The sequence below is a fragment of the Plutella xylostella genome, chromosome 10, assembly GCF_932276165.1.
Source record: "Plutella xylostella chromosome 10, ilPluXylo3.1, whole genome shotgun sequence".
Taxonomy (NCBI): Eukaryota; Metazoa; Arthropoda; class Insecta; order Lepidoptera; family Plutellidae; genus Plutella; species Plutella xylostella.
This window is the reverse complement of record NC_063990.1, coordinates 2,930,983-2,951,524: the sequence shown is the minus strand read 5'-3', so window position 1 is coordinate 2,951,524 and position 20,542 is coordinate 2,930,983. Positions and strand designations below refer to the sequence as shown.

Genomic DNA, 20,542 nt, shown 5'->3' with positions numbered 1-20,542 from the left:
CTATGCATATAGGTGTGAAACTTATCATTAATACAAATGACGTTTATGTAAGTTTAATTATGAAATTATCTTTGCTAAATACCTATTATTAAAAAGATAAGACTAACCAACTTAATTCATGTTAATTTATTTATTACTTATACCTACTTAATTAAAACTAAAGTAATAATTTTAAAACATAGCTTCTTATATATTTTAGATTTTCCCCGATAATATAGAACGATTATAATTAGATAGTCAAATTTTAATTTTAGACCTGTCCGTAATCTAGAATTATTAAAAAAAAAAAACGATTCTATGACGGTTTACGTTAATCTCATTTTCCACTGGCTAAAGTTATAGTTTGACAGCACTAAAATTATTATTTGTTGCCTTCAGAATCGACACCAAGAAACAATTACCTTAATGATACTAGGTACCTCTGGTTTATAATTACAACTAAATTAAACTTCATGAAGGTGAAACGCGAAAAGGCTCAAAATCACATACAAAAACTTTGCAAGGAGATAACTTATCTGCTAACTTGAATATTGAGATAAGTTTCATAGCACAGGAACACCTAAAAGTTGTCTAACAACCCGGATGCAATACTCAGAAGTTCAACCTACATCGTACCTGATTCGAATAGCGTATTCCTCTGATGTTGGTGTATGTAGGTACTCCATTCGATTTCACAAAGATTTTTCTACTTTACGATAGCGAAAAACTTTCCGTTTTCAATTTTCATCTCTGTCAATTGCATGCAACCTACTTAGGTAAGTAAATAGTGTAAATACCAAGATATTTTATTGTAGCGGAACTAATACGACAAAACATATAAATTCATTAAGTAGTTACACTAAAATATAAAACACGAGTTTTACCAAACCAGTGATCAATTATCCTTTTCATCTTATGTATGTACTTACTGAATAAAATGTTATTTTTTTATTTCTCAGTTTACACGCATATATATAATCGAGTATTATGTCGCGTGTACATAATTTAAAATCAAAGAAGAATGGCGAAACCTGACCCGCTTTGCATAAGTTAGCAGCCACTAACCAAACCTATTTTAAGTTATTGATAAAAATGACTGTTATCAGGGAAAAATATTTAAAAAAATCTAAACCATGGGGTTCTTGAGATATTAGTATTCAAAAGTAAATTAATTAAAGATTTTTTTTTCGTTAAATAAGATTTTGATGAATGGTACAAGCACAAATAAGTTTTATAATCTAAATCATGGGATTCCCAATACATAGCGCATCACAGAATGTATTACATGATTTTATTTATGCAAATAATATCATAATTATTTTTGCACATTTCACACTCAGAAACCTATTTTTATAAAGAGACCAATTTCAAAAATTATTTCATTCTATCCAAGATCCCGTTATCCCGAAGTAACATAAAATACTTTTTATCCAGGAATTCCCACGGGAACACTTTTAAAATCAATTTTTAACTCGAGGGTAACATCTAGTACAGTAGAAAGACTTGATCTTTCAGCACCTATATCTTCGTTCTCCCATGCCTCATAATAATAAAATTAATACCAGTATATGCTGTAGTCACGGACTACACATCAGTGTATGTTTCATCAATGGCCGCTCTGGGTCATGGCGCCATAGAGAAATGGCCATTCTCCTTTAACCTAAACATTATACCTATCAATATTAATAATTTGGTTGTATTTTCAGAATATTACTTAAGTATAAATGTATAAAGGTAATTTTTTGTTCAAACTTATACGTAACTAAGTTGGACAAGAATAAAATTTGAATAATGTTTAATCGAGTTGGGAGCCCGTAATCCTTTAATTTGTGTCCGACTGCGGGGGGTTACTCTATCTTGACAGTAAACGAAGGGACTTGAGCTGTCATGCAATCAATACGTTTAATATAACGAGATAGAGTTATATACAACGTGGTTAGCACAGCAGCTTCGTTTTGCGCAAGGTAGAGAGACCTCCCGGGTACGTACCGGGTAAGGTTAGACCGGGACGCGGTCAAACCTTCGCTTATTGACGTTTAGGGCCACAAAGTCGACCCTCGTTTTACTACATACGAATCAAACTATCACAATGTACCAAAGTTACTTACAAAACGAAGTCTCTTTGTAGGTATACGTATGCGTAGTAAATTGTTGGTTAAATAAATAGAATAAGTGAATCCACAAAAAAAAACGAGCTTAATTAAGTACCAATCTTGTAATAACTCTCTGCAAATTTCGTTACTATACTTATAATTACCTAATTTGAGTTTACATGGATACCATACATAAATATACAACATCTTAACGAAATCTTTTAATTAACAAGGCAAGGTACTATGAGGTTGACAGCAGCCGAGCGTGAATTAAAATACAAAATAGTCCAGTTAAAAAGTTTAGCACAAACAGAACTATGGAGCAGCACTTCCACGCTTCACACTCGCACAAACTCGGCTCGCATTGTCACCCAACCTTTTAAATCGTTCTTTCATATGCATATGAGGAAAAAAACCTCGTTTCCATATATGAAAATATCGCAGAATGCCCGACACTGGACCGCAGAAAAGTTTTAATTATACAAGTTATTGCTGCGAGACAGGCGTGGGGGATGGCGTGTTACCCGTTTGTGTAGAGCTTGCCGTGTAAGGCCGTATACAAAAAAAAGAAAGCTGAAAGAATAGGCGCATTAAATTTTTCATAAGTTGCAGAACCAGCGCTGATAAGCGAAGGGAAAATAACCACAGTAAAGTAAGCGCTTATAAGGTCCCAAGTTTCTTTCTGTGTACGGGCTAACGTATGACGTTTGACGTCTATATTTATTACGAATTAATTAATTACAGCTGTATACATAGAGTGTTAATTAAAGGAGATTTAGGGCCTGTTCCACAATGTCTGGTTAGTGGCTACCTGTCGGATAAAATACATGCTGTCAGTCTCTGTCATTATTTTTTAGACAGTGACAGTATGTATTTTATCCGACAGGTAACCACTAACCAAACATTGTGGAACAGGCCCTTAATATAGTATGGTAAGCCGAAAAAGGTGACATAGGGGGTCATTTAAAAAAAAACGCGACATTATTAATGTACTCAATGGCAAGCACGTAGCAAACGAATAATACTTTCCGAAGTTAAAGCTGCTTGAGCACTACACGAGAAAACAAGAGTACACCCACAGAAGTACGAGAGAGGAGAGTGTTTCAAAGTTTTATTTTCGTTCATCACGACATCACGAGGTATTTATTGTCTGAACGAATTTAGTGTAAGTAATAAAACCGGCCAAGTGCGAGTCGGGCTCGCGCACAAAGGGTTCCGTAGCAGCAAAATTACAGTTAAATCAACCTATCTCAAAAACTATAAGAGATACTTTGATCAAACCAAAAATCGTTGAAAGAGTTAATTAGCATGCATCACCTCTATTTTTTTTAGAATTTTATACCCCGTAGTTATAAAAATAGAGGGGGGGGGACATACTTTTTACGACTTTGAGAGCTGATATCTCAAAAACCGTTCACTTTAAGAAAAATGTTTTTTAGAAAACTTTATATCATTTTAAAAGACCTTTCCATTGATACCCCACACGGGTATGTACATCGAAAAAAAAAATTTCATGCCTCAGTTACATGTATGGGGGGCCCCACCCCCAATTCTTTTTTTTACTATTTAGTGTCATATTTTTGTAGCGGTTCATACAACACATATTCCCATCAAATTTCATCACTGTAGTACTTATAGTTTCCGAGTAAATCGGCTGTGACAGACGGACAGACGGACAGACGGACATGACGAAACTATAAGGGTTCCGTTTTTGCCATTTTGGCTACGGAACCCTAAAAACCAACGATAAAACCAACGAAAATGAAAAATATGTCCGAAGATAGGTAGATGATGGTACCCAATAATAATTAATTAAAATAATTAATTAGAAAATAGCAGACATAGTACTTACATTTTATTCAGCTAACTAAAATTCACTTACACACCGTACATTCTGTCCTTGGGGCTACAACAGCTTCACAAAAAACGAAATTACGAGAGCTCATGCAATCGGTAGGTACTTTTAAAGGTCTTGCTTTCGGCATCGTATGCAACGAACACATTGCATTTAGTATTCTTTGTATAGAAATTCACACAAGTTCGTCCACTTAATTTATCGGTATTGCCGTTTATACAGGGTGTTGCAAAAAGGGTATACTAAGCCGAAACCTACATGTGCAGCATGGTATATCTAAGCCCAAAACTGAAATCAGAATTTGAAAATTCGCGAAAAAAAAAATTCATTTTCCATAGAAACTTTGTTGGTCACGTGACTTTTACTATGGAAAAAAAATATTTTTTTTTCGCGAATTGCCAAATTCTGATTTCAGTTTCGGGCTTAGATATAACATGCTGCACATGTAGGATTCGGCTTAGTATACCAATTTTGCAACACCCTGTATAAGTTTATATTCATGACAATCCGTTTAGTGCAATACATATACAATGTAGGTATATGTATGTGTGTAATAGTGTGTAAACATACGGTGACGGCAGGTGGACGCTTACCTTAACCCTTAATCAAATATAGGGAAATTATTTCCCACTTGGTCTGAATCGAGAAAAATATTTTTATTTTTTTACTGGTTACTCTGATCAATATCAACATTAGAAACAAAATAATCTTGATTAAGTTTTAAATTTTATTGATGCAAACACTTTAAAAAAAACCGCAAGCTGTCATCGTACGTCAATGTCAAAATCACGATTTCAATTTTTCTGTGACAAAAACCGGTTCTCGTGACGTTATTTCAAAATTTTTGGAGAAAAAAATCTCTTAAGTACCTAACCACAATATTATTAATGTAAACTTAACTTGTTTTACAAATGGATTTTATGGTGATTGGCACGGTAAAACTGGTGTTTCTTGCTTTTTCGTAGGTTCAAATAAGTGGGAAATAATATCCCACTGTTTGTTCCTGCAGTAAAAATATACAAAATTTATCTATACATAAAATATAATGTTACTTTATTGAACGAACTAATATGTATGGTTTTTGATAAGTATAAGCGGTTTATTACTCCAGATTCTTCTTATTTATTTGCAGCATTTTGAAAAAAATATCAAAAAGAAACGTAATTTCGCTTACTACGAAGAATTTAGAAGAGACTGTCGAAAACATAGCTGACATTTCTGATTTATCAGACACAGATTCGGAAGACGACTCATGCTATGTCAACAGTATTAATTCTCCTTCCGATAGTTACCTCAAACAACTTGACGACTGCATATTTCCTTATTAAAATATTGTTCTTAATACTATTGTATCATTTTATAGCTTTTTTTCTAACACAAAAAAATATTTTTAACCCTTAATCAAATATAGGGAAATTATTTCCCACTTGGTCTGAATCGAAAAAAATATTTTTATTTTTTTACTGGTTACTCTGATCAATATCAACATTAGAAACAAAATAATCTTGATTAAGTTTTAGATTTTATTAATGCTAACACTTTAAAAAAAACCGCAAGCTGTCATCGTACGTCAATGTCAAAATCACGATTTCAATTTTTCTGTGTCAAAAACCGGTTCTCGTGACGATATTTCAAAATTTTTGGAGAAAAAAATCTGCTAAGTACCTAACCACAATACTATTGTAAACTTAAATTGTTTTACAAATGGATTTTATGGTGATTGGCACGGTAAAACTGGTGTTTCTTGCTTTTTCGTAGGTTCAAATAAGTGGGAAATTATTTCCCACTGTTTGTTCCTGCAGTAAAAATGTAGTAAATTTATCTATACATAAAATATAATGTTACTTTATTGAACGAACTAATATGTATGGTTTTTGATAAGTATAAGCGGTTTATTACTCCAGATTCTTCTTATTTATTTGCAGCATTTTGAAACAATTATTAAAAAGAAACGTAATATCGCTGACTACGAAGAATTTAGAAGAGACTGTCGAAAACATAGCTGACATTTCTGATTTATTAGACACAGATTCGGAAGACGACTCATGCTATGTCAACAGTATTAATTCTCCTTCCGATAGTTACCTCGAACAACTTAACGACTGCATATTTCCTTATTAAAATATTGTTCTAAATACTATTGTATCATTTTATAGTTTTTTTTCTAAAACAAAAAAATATTTATAAAAAAACAAGCAAACTTTTTTTTTTTTTTATTTTATTTATTTTATTTATTTATATCTTAAGTTTATACATTAACCACCCAACACACATATTTCAATTACAATCCACGGCTCAGGTATTCGGTCGCTCGCACGACTCGCATGCAGAAGCGACGAACCAGTTTCGTTATCAGCAGTGACCAGATGCGATCTTCCGTCTCGCTCAGATAATTACCGGTGTACATGGTGTTCTAGGATCAGTAGTATGATATGAGCAGTGATAATATAAACAATATAAATATGTATAAGTAATGAGTTATTAAATGTATATGTTCTTATATTACGTGGCAAGTAGGTATGTTATTTACTAACTATTAGCGGTGTAAATAGATAGTGTAAACTAGCGGCAACTAGCTTGTATAGAAACTGTAGTAAATATTAATTAAAATTTGTGATCTGTACCGGATAGTGGGAAATAGTTTCCCACTTGATATTATTTTGCTTAGCAATCACGAATAGTGGGAAATTATTTCCCACAGCAAAACCCCCCTTTCCCCCGACTAAAAAAAATTTAAAACATTTTTTTCGTAATCTACGGACCCAACTTACCTAAAAACCATACATGGTTTACATTTTTATCAAAAAAAATCATCCATTTGATTAAGGGTTAAAAAAACAAGCAAAGTAGCGGCAACTAGCTTGTATAGAAACTGTAGTAAATATTAATCAAAATTTGTGATCTGTGCCGGATAGTGGGAAATAGTTTCCCACTTGATATTATTTTGCTTTGCAATCACGAATAGTGGAAAATTATTTCCCACCGCAAAACCCCCCTTTCCCCCCACTAAAAAAATAAAAAAACCTTTTTTTCGTAATCTACGCACCCAACTTACCTAAAAACCATACCTGGTTTACATTTTTATCAAAAAAAATCATCCATTTGATTAAGGGTTAAAGCTGCGTACAGACCGGCCAAACGAACGCCAACGAACGGGCTTCGTTGACCTTCGATGCTGCAATCTGCCCTGTATTATGTATGATAAATCCCATTGTTGGGCGTTCGTTGGCCGTTCGTTGGGCCGGTCTGTACGCAGCTTAAGACAACCAGAGTATTGTGTTTATTTCGTCAGCGCTCGGAAAATTTGTTTTTCGTAAACTCTAGCTTAGACCCGCAGAATCTAAAGCTAGTCGTCGGCTGCACAACCTTGTATCTGTGTATCCAAGTATCTCTGTGTATCTGTGTCAACATCCAGCAAGTCCTTTGCTTCGTTAGAACAAGAATTTATTTGTTTTAACTCATAGCAGCGAAGTCGTGCGCTTTGACAAATATTTTCGCGAGTTTGCTTTGCACTAAACTTCGTGTAAAAGTTTTTTCAGGCAAGTGAAATGTGCAAACTGTCGGCAGTTGTTTGCTCTTTTCTGAAGTTACATTAAATTAAGTAATTTGTGAAAATACATTCAAATGTTTCTTTTTAACTTAACGGTCGGATGTAATAAAATTACTCGTATAAGAAAATAGTAAGGTTAGTCGTCGTATATCTTCCTTTTAATCATTTGAAGGTGATAAATTTCCAGAAGGAAATTACTCTACACTCTCTGTCCTCAGGTACCTACCGAATTCCATTATGTTCTACACGGCTCTCCGCAAATTTCAATTTCGAAATCGGATAGTAGGATCTAAATTTACGCGAAATCATTTTAAAATATTGGAAACACTGTTGCACCATTCTCTTCAGAAATAAAAAAAAGGTTTTATTCAATAGATATCCTTACTGATAAGGGTAAAACTTACTCATTCAATACAGGGTGTCCCAGATTAAAATTTGACAAAACAACTCATCATTCTAATCAATTTTTGATCTATTACTTTTGGATATTCGTAAAAACAAACTACACTGCATAGTAAAATGTCGTTGAAGGTGACCAGCAAAGTAACTGCAAAATAATCGTTTTTGTTTAGAATTACGAGTCGTGTTAATATATTTTAGATGTGTACTTTAGACTGGCACACCCTGTATTTAAAAGCAATGGTAACAGTCGGAACGGCCTGCATTTTCTATATTGCGTCCCGGATACGATCTCTGATTGGATTACGAGTGAAGCCAACGTCGCAATCTCATTCAAACTAGAACTTATATTTGCTTTCATATGTAGACCTAGACTTGCAGAGTTGTAGTTAACTATTTATAACTTTTTACTTAAATGCCATTAAATATTAATTATAGATAGGTACTTACTTACTGAAAAAGACAGTAGTAGTTATTAAAACTCCAATTAATTTAAAATACTTCCTGTTTTATGAACTTACGCCTTGTTAGGTTTTTACAAGTCCGAAGAAATATATATATATAAACTTCATGTTTACACAACAACTCCATTGTAATTCTAATTGTGTAAAATCCTATTATTTAACTAAAAGACATAATTAATTTAACCATAGCCCCTAAAATAACTTTCAATTAAATTGAATTAAGTACTTACTTACGTAAATTAAACTTGTAACTTTGACAGTCAATAAAATAAATAAATTGGATCAAACTCTAATTTAATTCTTACTTTTAACAATTATTTACTTCTTCTGTAAATAAGATTACGTGCTTGTAAAATGTATCTTCAGGTAATGTATTTAAATGTCGAGAGCTAGGAAACATGTTATGTAGGTAGATAATTTATATAATTCTACCTTTCTGTACTTAAATACGGTGTAAATACAATGATGTCATATTTGGAAACAGGAAAAATATGTAGATGGTTTACATAAGAAACCCGACATATTTATTTTCGCGTTTAGTGAATTGTGACTTTTTAGTATGTAAAGAAACGTCCGAATGGATTCAAATTCAAAATTCTTTGTTTGTATAACTTAAGGTTGGTAGGTATTGATTAAGTACATAGTTTTTAATGGATGATGTAGAGGCGAAGTAAACCAAAGATCCTGGGTTCAAAGCCCGGCCCTCGGGTCTTTGATTTTATTTTTTTATGTTTCTGTTTTGCTATCTCCAATATCAAAATCACACTTATGTGTTTCTAACCGACTTCGAAAAAAATACGAAATTTTCAATATCATCTGTACCTATGTATATCTTTTTAACCAACCCCAGTCGAGTGAGTACATCACATCAGTGTCAAGGGAAGACTTCGTGTAGGGAAATATGTACGAATGCGTATTCAATGGCCCTACATCGTGTACGGAGGCGGAGGGCTCTCGAAAAAATTACCTGCAAACCATTAAGTAGGTACATTTAAAATCAATTTGCGTCAAATCACCTGAGAGTGGTTTGAGAAATTCTCGGCAGTTTGTAACCGAGGTAGAAACGATTATTCGTGGCGATGTGAAAATATTGTTTGAAACTTTTGTTGGTCTGGCCTGATTGAGTAGGTAAATTTCTTAGATCAAGATTGTCTGAGATGATGTGTTTATTAAAAAATATTATTTCTAATAAAATGATAAGGACTTTTTAACATCTGTAACGTAGTTCTACGCGTAAGTACAACCACGTTGTCCTCTTTGATTATAATTATGTTGTCCTAGTGATAAGTTCTTGAGGTGCAGGAAAGTAACCTCGCCTACATAATATAAGGTCCTTGTACTGAATGCACTGTTCTAGATTTACGAGGAATTTTCTGTCTTGATCTTTGCCATAAGAAAAAGAAAAAAGGACATGCCACTAAAAAGCCACTATTAAACAAGCAAAAAAGTCACAATGACATTCAACTAGACAACAAAACAAACATGACCTGAGTTTTTTCATAACAAATTTATATTTAAAGTATTTTTTATACCTACTTACACTTTATTTTACCACCATGACGATGGCCGAAAAGAAGAATGAGATCCCACCGAGCGTGGAAGCAGACCGGAGGCTGCTGGCCTACAAGACCTATGAAGACTACCTGGACTCCCTCATCGATGTCGCTGACCTGAGGAATTTGAGGAGCTTGGAATCAGCTCGCACTATCGCAGCGCTAGGATATAGGTTTGTGCGTATGCTGAAGATTTTTGTGACTTTTGTAGTGAAATTATTGATGCTGTATTGGTGGGTTAAGAGTTATTTAAATAAATAAATAAATAAATAAATATGTGGGGACATCTCACACACGGCCATCCGACCCCAAGCTAGGCAGAACCTGTGTTATGGGTGTCGGACAGCTGATATATCTACACAAATACATAGATAGATAGATACTAAATATAAATATCAACACCCAAGACCCAATGGCTCCCGGATGTGAATTCGGAATCCCTCTCTGCCTATACCTATAAAGAAGAACAACACAAGGCAAGGTGAGAGTAACATATTGTATTAATAATCTGTTCATGAAATCAGTATTAATAATCTGTTCACATTGAAAATAGAAAACCCCTTCATCCTACAAATATTTTGGTCGAATTTAAATCCTATTCCCCAGAACACACGGCGACACTCTCACCGAGCGAGAGTTCTACAAGCGGCGGGCGGTAATACATGAAGTGGTTTATCCCACTGTGAAGGCCTATATCCTTGTCAGCGAGGGCGCTAATCTACAGGACCCCTTTAAAAGAGAACTGGCGGTGAGGGAGACCGCTAACAGGATCGGTATTGTGCAGGTATACCCTTATCTTGCTCTTACTGCATTTCTATTAAAAATTTATTACTCATTTTAAAGGCCTATATCTATACTAACAAAACTTAGAGAAGGCCTACTATAGAAATAACAGAGTTGTACCAACAAGCGAAGCTCGCCGGTTGCTAATATTTCCGTATTATTTTACGACGTCGCTTCTTTTGCGCAATGCAGCGTTCCCTCGCGGCTGAAAGCGGTAAATCAAAGAATCTCCTCAAGAATACTAAATAAAGAAAAAACTGCGTAGTACAAGCCAATAAATTATTTTACTAAATAGCTTTTTATTTGTGCTATTTAGCAAAAAAATGGGGTGGAGGCTGCTCATTGTTTCAAATCCGTTTCGTAAAATATTAATCACTAAGAAAGTGTGCGTATTAAATCCGTATTTCAATGTTAATTTCCAGTACTGTTTCATTAAGATTTGAATCGCTTAAGTTCCTAGACTGAAAATATTAGCGGAAGGGTTTTATTATAATTTGGAGCTAAAACTGAAAGTTGTTATAAATTATTAATATAAGATCCCTTCGGACGCCGACGACTGTGGTTTTGATTGTTATGTTATAAAGTATTGACGACCGAATGGCGTAGTGGTTAGTGACCCTGACTACTGAGCCGAAGGTCCCGGGTTCGATTCCCGGCTGGGGCAGATATTTGTTTAAAAACAGATATTTGTACTCGGGTCTTGGGTGTTGATATTTATATTTAGTATCTATCTATCTATGTATTTGTGTAGATATATCAGCTGTCCGACACCCATAACACAGGTTCTGCCTAGCTTGGGGTCGGATGGCCGTGTGTGAGATGTCCCAACATATTTATATTTATTTATTTATTTAAAGTTTGTGAGAACACAATATATTTATACCTACCTAGCTACGTTACAACATAGTTATAATTTCAGGCAAATCAAAAATCCGTCTTTGGTATGGGTTTTTTGTGTCAATGGCTTCATATAGCATTGCAGGGGCACGTTCTAGTATCAAATAACGAACATATTATAACAACCGAGGCTCCCCTTTATTCTCGGTGAGAGGAGCAGTGTGACTGATTTACGTGTTCTCAGATCGTAATAAATCAAAAGTGATCGCGCGCCACACATATTTAACCGAAATACGGAGAATACTCGTGCCAACAAGGCTTAATTTATACCTGTGTGTTTTACTGGTGCAGGCTCGCAATTTAGATGTGAAATACATGAAATAAATGACATCGCCTGAAAATTCTGTTAACAGACGCGAGCAATAAAGAAGTTTCACTTCCAAATGCCGACACAAAACGATGCAATTTTTTTTTAACATTTGATTCAAGAACGCAATATTTATGTTTTCAGTTGTTAATTTTGTTGATTTAATTCTAATGCGCTGTGAATTGTACTTTCAATATTGCAGACGTCCTCATTAAGCTAGCCTTTTCCGTTTAGGAGTATACGGTGATATTGTCACTGGAACTTTCATTGCTCGGGCGTGTAATAGCATACATCTACAATAGCTATTTATAAACACCCCTTCCCACCAGACCATAATCTTCGTCCGCAACTTGACGCGCGCCGGCTTCGAGATCTCCGGCTACGTCGACTTCGCTCACCGGCTGCTGACCAAGGACTGGAGGCCGTTCTTCCACGAGGATGCCCTCCTCTGGCCCAGGAGCTCGGACCTCGGCTACCACCACTGGCGGCACGGCACCGTTAGGAGCAACATTAGCAGGAATTATAAGGTATGTTTCCTGCGGCAGTTACACGGGTTCGTTTTCGTTGTCGACGTCGATAAAATCGTGTAATGCGCGTTCCACCGCATACAGCGCCGTATTTACAGCGAATCGCGATAAAATACGTTTGTCTACGTCTGTTCTTTTTACAAGGTGTTGCATAGTAAGGGTATACATATGACTCAGAGCTCAGGAGATAAGTCTAAACAACTACCTACCTATTGTTCGACGACGTTTGAAAATTCGTGGAAAAAAGTTCTTCTGCATTTATTAACTATGTTGGTCACGTAATTTTCATAATATGGAGTTAGAATATAGTTTTTCACGAATTTCGATAAGTCGCTTATTAATTTAATTAAAAAAGACCCCTTGGAACTTATACGTACTTACTACTTTTATAATAATTGTTAAGTATATTTTCAGCCACTCATGGATCCAGACAAAGGTCTCCTGTTCCAAAACCGCCACGACCACAAGATAATCTGCCCCGACCCGCTCCAGGAGCCGGGCACCAACACGACCAAACTACGAGTCTACTCGGACCGGTACACACAGGTGGAGCTCTACGACCATATTGTGAGGAAAAAGAGCTGATGAAACTGGAAATAAATAAAATCATGGCTGGCGAGTGAGTTTTTTATTTGTTGAACTAATAGGTTACTTAGGACTTAGGTCTTATTTGGTTTATTACGTTCTATGATGAATTTTACTTATTTTTACCTACTCTGAATACAATGTCTCTTGAACTACTTTAAAAAAAATGTCGTTGTCAAGAGGCCATACTTTATTCTTATTTGAGTAAAGTGTAATAACTGTATGCCCCTTTTAAGATCTGAAACAAATGTTGAACATTAGGGGAGTAGCTTCCACAAACAACACTGAAGTTCCTGCACTGTGGCCCTCTCGAGTGGAATATTATTAAATTATATAATGTATATGAAAAAAGAAACTCACGCTAGTAAAGGACGATATGTTAAGCGACACGAATGGGCCGGCTGTAAACCGTATCGTTTTGTCGAGTTGATATCCCAGCAGGACCAACTCCCGCCGATAAATATTCCTCTTGTACCACCCGCTTTCAAACACTCCGCTTTGGACTTGATTACTCTGAAAACAGCTTTTCAATTAATATTTTAATGATACATGAAATTGATGCATTCGGTAACACTGCTGAATATAATAATTATACTGACCATAAAGGTAACATCATTTCCGTGCCAGCAATACAAAAACAACTGTGAAACGCCGAAAATAAGAAATTCTGCAATTAAAAATCTGTTCAAAGGATTCGTCTCCATCTGAAAAACAAATGAATGCATTTTCATGAAACATACGATTTTGGCGGCCATTAAGAGGAAAATAACCAAATCCAAATTGGAAATTTCAATGCAACTTCGTAACTCCTCGATCTACTTAATTTGTTTATATTTACCAAAGTCTGATAAACGCTTGCACATAGCATGAAGGAGCAAATCACCATGTATAGAAACATAACGGGAGATAGGCACGAATTGTAGAGAGCCGCAAACCTGTGGGATGAAATATAATATTCATGAAACAACAGACATAAGAAAATTATAGATGAGTATAGTATTTTTCTTCTTAGCGTGGCAGTTTGTGGCAGTAACAAACACTGATACTTTCTAGGGTTCCCCACATTGTGAAAGTATTAGCCAGTGAGGTGCGTCAATATCACTAAACGCTTAGGAATCGCAAGATTTGTCGGACATATTTATATAAAACAAAACAAAAAATTATTCAATCTAAAAAAAAATTATGAATTTTTATATTATATTTCACCTACTTGACTAGCTCCTTATGTGTTGTATGACACGCTATGATCCTCCTCCTTACTTCGTCATCGCTGACAGTATCATAGAGTATAACGCAATTTCTTCTGAGCAGTTCGAGTTGACCTCTAAAGAAGACCATAATGACCATGGCATTAGTATCATACGAAGTGATCCAGCCGCCACCGTAGATTGCTGCGAAAATCTGATACGCCGATGCTCCAAGAAAACCTACAAAAACTCACATGTAGACGACCAAACAGATTTGAGCACCATGTTTAACACTCGCATTTTGACCACTCTACTTAAATCTCTCTAGCTTGGTTCTAGCTCTATCTGAAGGGCTAGTACGGGGCGCATTTAAGACGTGACAAGAGTTTTGCATCGCGCTCACTCACATCGCGCAGCCTCAAGAGCAAGCGCGACAGAGAACTCTTGTCACGTCTTAATAGCGCCTTGTGCTACAGGGCCTGGTAACGGCAAATGTTACAAAAAACAGATAAATATATAAGTATTTAAATCTAATAATAAGTGTATTAAAATAAATAGACTACGTACCTGGTGTAGTAGTTTTGACAAACGGTACCCAAGAGCTAACAACTTGTGCGAGAGGCTCCTCGCCTTTCCTGACATTCTCTCTGTACTCGGAAGAGCAGAAGAATTTGAGGATCGGCTGTACTATCACGAACAGATTGGTAGTGGCCATCAGAGACCAGAATAGGTAGGTAATTTTCCGACTGTACCGGGTGTAAGAGCGGATGATGTTTGCGTCGCCGCGGCCCGCCGCCGCCGCCGCCGCCGCCCTGGCCGAGGAATCCGCCCTCGTCACGTAATCAATTATGTCCTTCCATCGCTTTTGCCAAAACAAAAACGTCGAGATTTTACAGCAACTGATCGTGGCCAGCAAAGTGATTTTCACATTCGTCAACACCAGTATCAAGTCGGAGTTTAAGATGAAAAATATGTCCACGTATTCGGTAAATGTGAATAAAAACACTAAGGCGTGCAGGAAAATGTACATGTATCTTCTTGGTTTGTTTTCTGGAAGTAATATTCCCCAAAATTCTAAGGCTTTCACGTTAGGGCCCAATAGTTCGCGCTTAGGATCTTCTAACTTCATTAATAAATTACGCAGCATTTTTTCAGCAGAAAAAAAGATGAAATGTTTTATATTTGCATTTAAAATTTTGTAAGTTAAACTTTAAGAACGTATTAAGTAGTTACGAATAGATTAGCGTAGCGTGGGACACCCTCTAAACTGACGAAGTTCTAGACAAGTGACCGGTATTCACTGGAATAATTGAAGAGCCCATTACAATTTAGTAACTTCTTAGGAGCGGCCTCTGTCCAACAGTGGACGATGACGGGCTGGCGATGAAATAAAGTTATGATATAAACTAATATTTGACGCAATAGAACATAACTTAAAATCTTTACTTTACTGACGCTTTTTTGGTATGAAACTGCACTATTTAGGGCGTCTTGCATAACAAAGTTAAATAAAATTAAATCTATGACCTCTAGCTTGACAAACTATTTAATTTTATTTAACTTCGTTGTGCAAGACGCCCTTAAAGGCACAACCATAGAGTTAATATTTTTTCAATAGGTTTCAGTTTTAATTAAAATACCAACCTTCAAACTATTACGATAAGTAAGTAAGTACATACTGTGTTTATTGTACACTGCTATTATGCACATAGGATTACCGTTATAAATTATAATGAATCATTAAGTGCGTATCACTATCGTATTTAAAACTAAAAAGTCTATACTTGATGATAAATATTAAGGTTTGATATTCCAAATCGGAAGTTTAATTCTGTAGTCTGTGGGCAGTTAATTAAAACACGTTCATTGTTCTTAATTACTAAGAAATATATAATTGCATTGTATTAACCTGTCAACGACAATGACGCTCGTGATATCGACCGTAACACACTATATTAAATTATTTTAAGTACTTATATCTATAGATTTTCATTTCCTAAAATTAAGATTCAACAAGAGGCCTAGCATAGCGCGCTTAAAAAGATGAGATGTTTCAAATGTATGTTTGAATTATTTAAGTTTAGTTTTGTTGTACTTAATGATTTAATTTTCAAACTTTCAATCGCATGCAAGGCCACCTGATTCATAAATAAAAGTAACAACACAAATTCAATCATTTCACTGGGTACAGTTCAGTCTCCATTGTAAAATTTGTCTCTTATACATATACTTATTAGTGAATTCAGTGTTGAGATTGCATTGATTCCAGGCGAGTCCTCTTGGCCAGGTCCCTGGAATCTCGGTGTACCTCCGCAGTGCGAAGAGTAATGCCGAATATGTCTTCGTGGTATCTGTTGTCGTCCTGAAACGAAGATACTGTGATTACCAAGAGTTTCAAAGGACAGAAGTGAGCGTCTGCATGTCCACATTCTCAGAATTTAAGTCATGTGCTGAAACTATTAACCATTCTGCCTTTCGGTGAGGCTACCTTAATACATAGTCCTGAGCCTACATTTTCATATACACGGAGTACCCCGTGACAAGCGATTGTAGATTTGCAAATGCAATAAGCAATGATGCAGTAAGGGTATATCTAGACTAGATCTAGACTATAGAGGCCTTCAAATTTGAAACAAGGTAGGGAAGTACAAAATATAATAGTCTTGGTAGGTAAATCGTGTGACCCGGATTTGAATCTTACCAATCATAATTTTTATACCATTCACAACTTCATTCATGTCGGTAATAGAGCAATTTTAATAGGATGCTAATGTGTTACTTAGAAACAAAGATGCATCGATTACGCTGCTATTATATCGATTATCTCGACTCGATTCTCACCATCAAGCCAAGGATACAGTTGCCGACTTCCTCGTCAGTCATTCCAGCGTGCGCTTTCATGATTCCTTTCAGCTTGTGCATGACGTCTTCCGCCATTTTGCAATCACCGCACACGTAGAAGTGTCCACCTTCTTCCAGCAACATACGGCACACTGCAGGTCCTTCCTCTTCTAGAATGTTCTGAACGTATTTCTGTCAATAATAGAAATTGAGTAATATTATTCGGCAGGTATACTCGAGATACTGGGCAATGTTCGGTGTGAAATCAACTATGATATCGCAAAAAATAATACCCAGGTATTAGATTGTCGACAGGAAATTTACTGATACAATATTAGAAACATCTCCTGAAGAATTTGAAGGAAAATCTGAAAATAGTTTAAACTGAAATCTACCTTCTCAACTCCATCCTCTCTCGATAGCGCCACCATAGACTTAGTGAGCACTCCGTTCTTTAGTGCCTCTGCTTTTTCCTCTTCATACAGATTTAGGCCTTGATTTCTGCAGCCAAATATCAGCCACATGGCACCAGGGTTGGCTTGATCTTCCTTCAACAGTTCTCTCCGATGATGCCAGAATCCTCGGAACGGTGCCACTCCAGTACCGGGTCCTACTAGGATAATCGGTGCTGTTATGTCTTTTGGCATATGAAAACTGGGGGCTCTGAAAATACACCAATTATTTAATAACCTATACCAATCTTAGAAGTATTATAACTTTATATATATTTTATGAAAGTATACCGTCTTATAAATGCAAAAACTTCATCGCCAGGTTTTCGTGTTTGTAAAAATGTGGAGCATACGCCATAATGTTCGGGGCCCTCTCCATCTAGAACAAATACCAAAATGAAAAATAAAAAGGTAAATGATAACTCAAATTAAATATGATAACTCACAGGGGCGTATTTAAAGATTGCGCGCCCTGGGCTCCTGTAGTTTTCCGCCCCATCAAGGAATGAAAGAAAAATAAAAAACCGACTTCAAAAAACCACCAAAAAGTAAGAAATAATTTAAGGTTTAGACCAATCCTAGGTGATAGTACAAATATACCTAAGCAGGTACTGTCACCTAGGAATGGTCTTAAGGGTCGGCAATAGGCAATCGAGGGTTGGCATTGTCATAGAATTATGTAGTAAATGATGCTCTACAGCCTTGAAAAAAATCACACCGGTAGTCGAAGAGTTTAGCTAGGTGCTGAATCATTCGAATTTAAGTAAAAGCTTATGGATAACTGTAAATTAAATTCAGAATATGACGAAAAACCAGTAAATGACCCTCCCGTATTGTAACAACTGTGTCGTAATCATAAAGAATTTTCATATGATTTTTATCATATTATAAAGTTAAAGGCTTGGACTAGGCGCTAAATACCTTGTTTTTTAATAAACACACACTTATTTTGTGTAAATTAATCCCAAACTTAAGCAATTTTTTTCCCTCAAATCTTCATACAAATATCTATGGCGGTTTTCTGTGTTATAAAATCATAAACACAAGTGACGTTTGACTCAGTTGGCCGCTGGCCTCCAAAGAAGGGTCACGTCGGTTTAGGCAGCACTGACAGCTCGCGATCTTATCGTGTACAGATACAAAATCACTGCACATTGGTTGTCATTGCACTTTTTCAACTTTTATGACACCAACATAATTTGATTTGAAATTGAGGAAGCATAATTCTTCCAGTATATTCAATACATTAAATTAAATTAGATAGTGTGCAATATTCTCGTGACATTACAGTCTCGTAAAGGTCTGAGGAGGAGCAGGAATATAGCGAATGGATCTAAGTGATTACAATACGCACGAACATTAGGTAAGGGATCAAAAATACAGTCTCTTGGTGCTGGTTGAGGTATGGTCTCGTGAGGATCTGATGAGGGCAGTAACACGGTGGTGGCTCAATTTTATTTCAAAGATGTTAATAGCTAAAAGCATCGAGTTTGGGCTATTAAGTATGTTTTTCAGAGAGAGAGAAAGAGATTTTATTTTTCCTCTGGATGTGTTAGGTTTACTGGGTTTACTAAGTTCATTCTGTTAATGGCATCAAGTTATTATGTGTTCATAAGTAATAATTATTTATTAACAAAATGCTGTTGGTTCTCCACGAAAATGTAAAAATAAAAATAAAATAAATTCGTAACGTAAAATTGTCAATGACGGAATTTCTTCTATAGACAGTAGCCACAAAAAAAACAAACGATAGATGGCGTGATTTGAAGATAAAGATACATTTATTCGACACATAGACAGCAACAACAAAAAAAAATACAGATTTAAAGAAAACAAACACATACTTATACAAAACATCAAAGAAAAAAAAGGATACACATCAAAATAACTGGAAAAAATATAAGCCCCAATTTACTTGTGTGGGACAGGGAGTACCATAATATTTTTTTTGGGTTACTCCCCATCTATGCGAAATATCAGCTTGATATCTTTACCCGTTTCTGAGAAAAAGGGCGGTGACAGACGGACAACAAAGAGATCCTATAACGGTTGCTTTTTTTCTTTTGACGTTCGAAACCCTAAAATTAAGTAAAAATATTATGCTGCTACCAAAAAATGTACTTACAGGTATTGAAAAAGCGGTATATAGTACTAAACAAATTATAAACAAACAAAAAACCCGACTGCACGCTAAAAATATGAAAACAAGTCCCAATGTTAATGGAAAGTATCGTAGGCGGGGACCAGCAGAGGGTTCACCATTTAGCTGAATGTTACTTAGAAAACGGCCTTGAGTGGCGGTCAAGTTGGTCCCCGCCTGCGATACTTTCCATTAACATTGGGACTTGTTTTCATGTTTTTAGCGTACAGTCGGGTTTTTCGTTTGTTTATAATTGTATTTTTTTATTTGTAACTTTTTAGTTGTTTTTATTTTATGAAATTTTACGTCAGTAGTTCATGATCATTTTTTATTTCAATAATTTTGGTGTTGTTATTTAAATACCTTCAACATGCATATTTTTATAATGTGAAAATCAAGCCCTTTCATTTGATACCTTACACGGCAAAGTTGAATTATTATTTTTTCGATCATCACGTTATGTCCTCTAGAGGGCGCTATGTTCATTTTAATGGAGCGTCACATAGCCTATAACCATCGCGCCATCAATACGCTTCTAACAATACCTCATACATCAAAATCTATCAAGCCGTTTAGGCTACAGGAGGGAACAAAGAAACAGACCTTAAAAAAACTACACCTACACCTTTAAAAAAACATTACCCTCCTCTTTCGGCAGTCCGGTAAAAAGGAGTAAGACAGGGGGTCATTCTGAACTTTTGCTCTACGAGTTTTGGAAATTAATTTTGTTGGACATGTGACTTTTTACCATGGAAAACGAATATTTTTTTTCGCGAATTTGCAAATCTCGTAGAACAAAAGTTGTTCAGAATGACCCCTTGAGTCATCCCCTTTTGGCTTTTGCGACACTATGTATTTACTTTGCTTTGTCGTCAGGGTTCAGTTGGCTGTAGAATTCCCGAAACTTATTATCTACACTTTAATACTTGT

The 20,542-nt window shown here is 35.7% G+C and overlaps 3 protein-coding genes across 3 annotated transcripts in view; 1 reads left to right on the top strand and 2 right to left on the bottom strand.

Moving 5' to 3' along the window:
* Positions 1-9,791: 9,791 nt before the first annotated feature.
* Positions 9,792-13,026, top strand: LOC105388814 (cilia- and flagella-associated protein 299). Its single transcript, XM_011559817.3, has 4 exons — positions 9,792-10,066; positions 10,500-10,677; positions 12,210-12,407; positions 12,822-13,026. The coding sequence occupies exons 1-4, from the start codon at positions 9,897-9,899 to the stop codon at positions 12,990-12,992; spliced, it is 717 nt and encodes a 238-aa protein (XP_011558119.3). The 5' UTR covers positions 9,792-9,896; the 3' UTR covers positions 12,993-13,026.
* On the bottom strand, positions 13,021-15,337 carry LOC105388825 (odorant receptor 22c). Its single transcript, XM_038118133.2, has 6 exons — positions 14,747-15,337; positions 14,203-14,419; positions 13,831-13,927; positions 13,592-13,696; positions 13,353-13,505; positions 13,021-13,230 (listed from the first exon to the last, which is right to left on the bottom strand). The coding sequence occupies exons 1-6, from the start codon at positions 15,324-15,326 to the stop codon at positions 13,189-13,191; spliced, it is 1,194 nt and encodes a 397-aa protein (XP_037974061.2). The 5' UTR covers positions 15,327-15,337; the 3' UTR covers positions 13,021-13,188.
* A 708-nt stretch (positions 15,338-16,045) lies between these two features.
* LOC105388815 (nitric oxide synthase) overlaps positions 16,046-20,542 on the bottom strand; it is a 28,410-nt gene continuing 23,913 nt past the window's right edge. Inside the window, exons 19-22 of the mRNA XM_011559818.3 lie at positions 17,764-17,851; positions 17,416-17,683; positions 17,021-17,212; positions 16,046-16,541 (exon numbers count right to left, since the gene is read on the bottom strand). Of these exons, the coding sequence (XP_011558120.3) occupies positions 16,422-16,541; positions 17,021-17,212; positions 17,416-17,683; positions 17,764-17,851 (668 nt within the window). The 3' untranslated portion in view covers positions 16,046-16,421. The remainder of the gene's footprint in view (positions 16,542-17,020; positions 17,213-17,415; positions 17,684-17,763; positions 17,852-20,542) is intronic.

What these genes read in the sequence shown, in the direction of transcription:
- LOC105388814 (XM_011559817.3), top strand. Translation starts at nt 9,897, where the DNA reads ATGACGATGGCCGAAAAGAAGAATGAGATCCCACCGAGCGTGGAAGCA. An exon ending in ATCGCAGCGCTAGGATATAG is followed by an intron (nt 10,067 to 10,499) that starts GTTTGTGCGTAT and finishes CCTATTCCCCAG; the next exon opens with AACACACGGCGACACTCTCA. An exon ending in ACATTAGCAGGAATTATAAG is followed by an intron (nt 12,408 to 12,821) that starts GTATGTTTCCTG and finishes GTATATTTTCAG; the next exon opens with CCACTCATGGATCCAGACAA.
- LOC105388825 (XM_038118133.2), bottom strand. Translation starts at nt 15,326, where the DNA reads ATGCTGCGTAATTTATTAATGAAGTTAGAAGATCCTAAGCGCGAACTA. An exon ending in ACACATAAGGAGCTAGTCAA is followed by an intron (nt 13,928 to 14,202) that starts GTAGGTGAAATA and finishes TTCATCCCACAG; the next exon opens with GTTTGCGGCTCTCTACAATT. An exon ending in ACATATCGTCCTTTACTAGC is followed by an intron (nt 13,231 to 13,352) that starts GTGAGTTTCTTT and finishes CATTTGTTTCAG; the next exon opens with ATCTTAAAAGGGGCATACAG.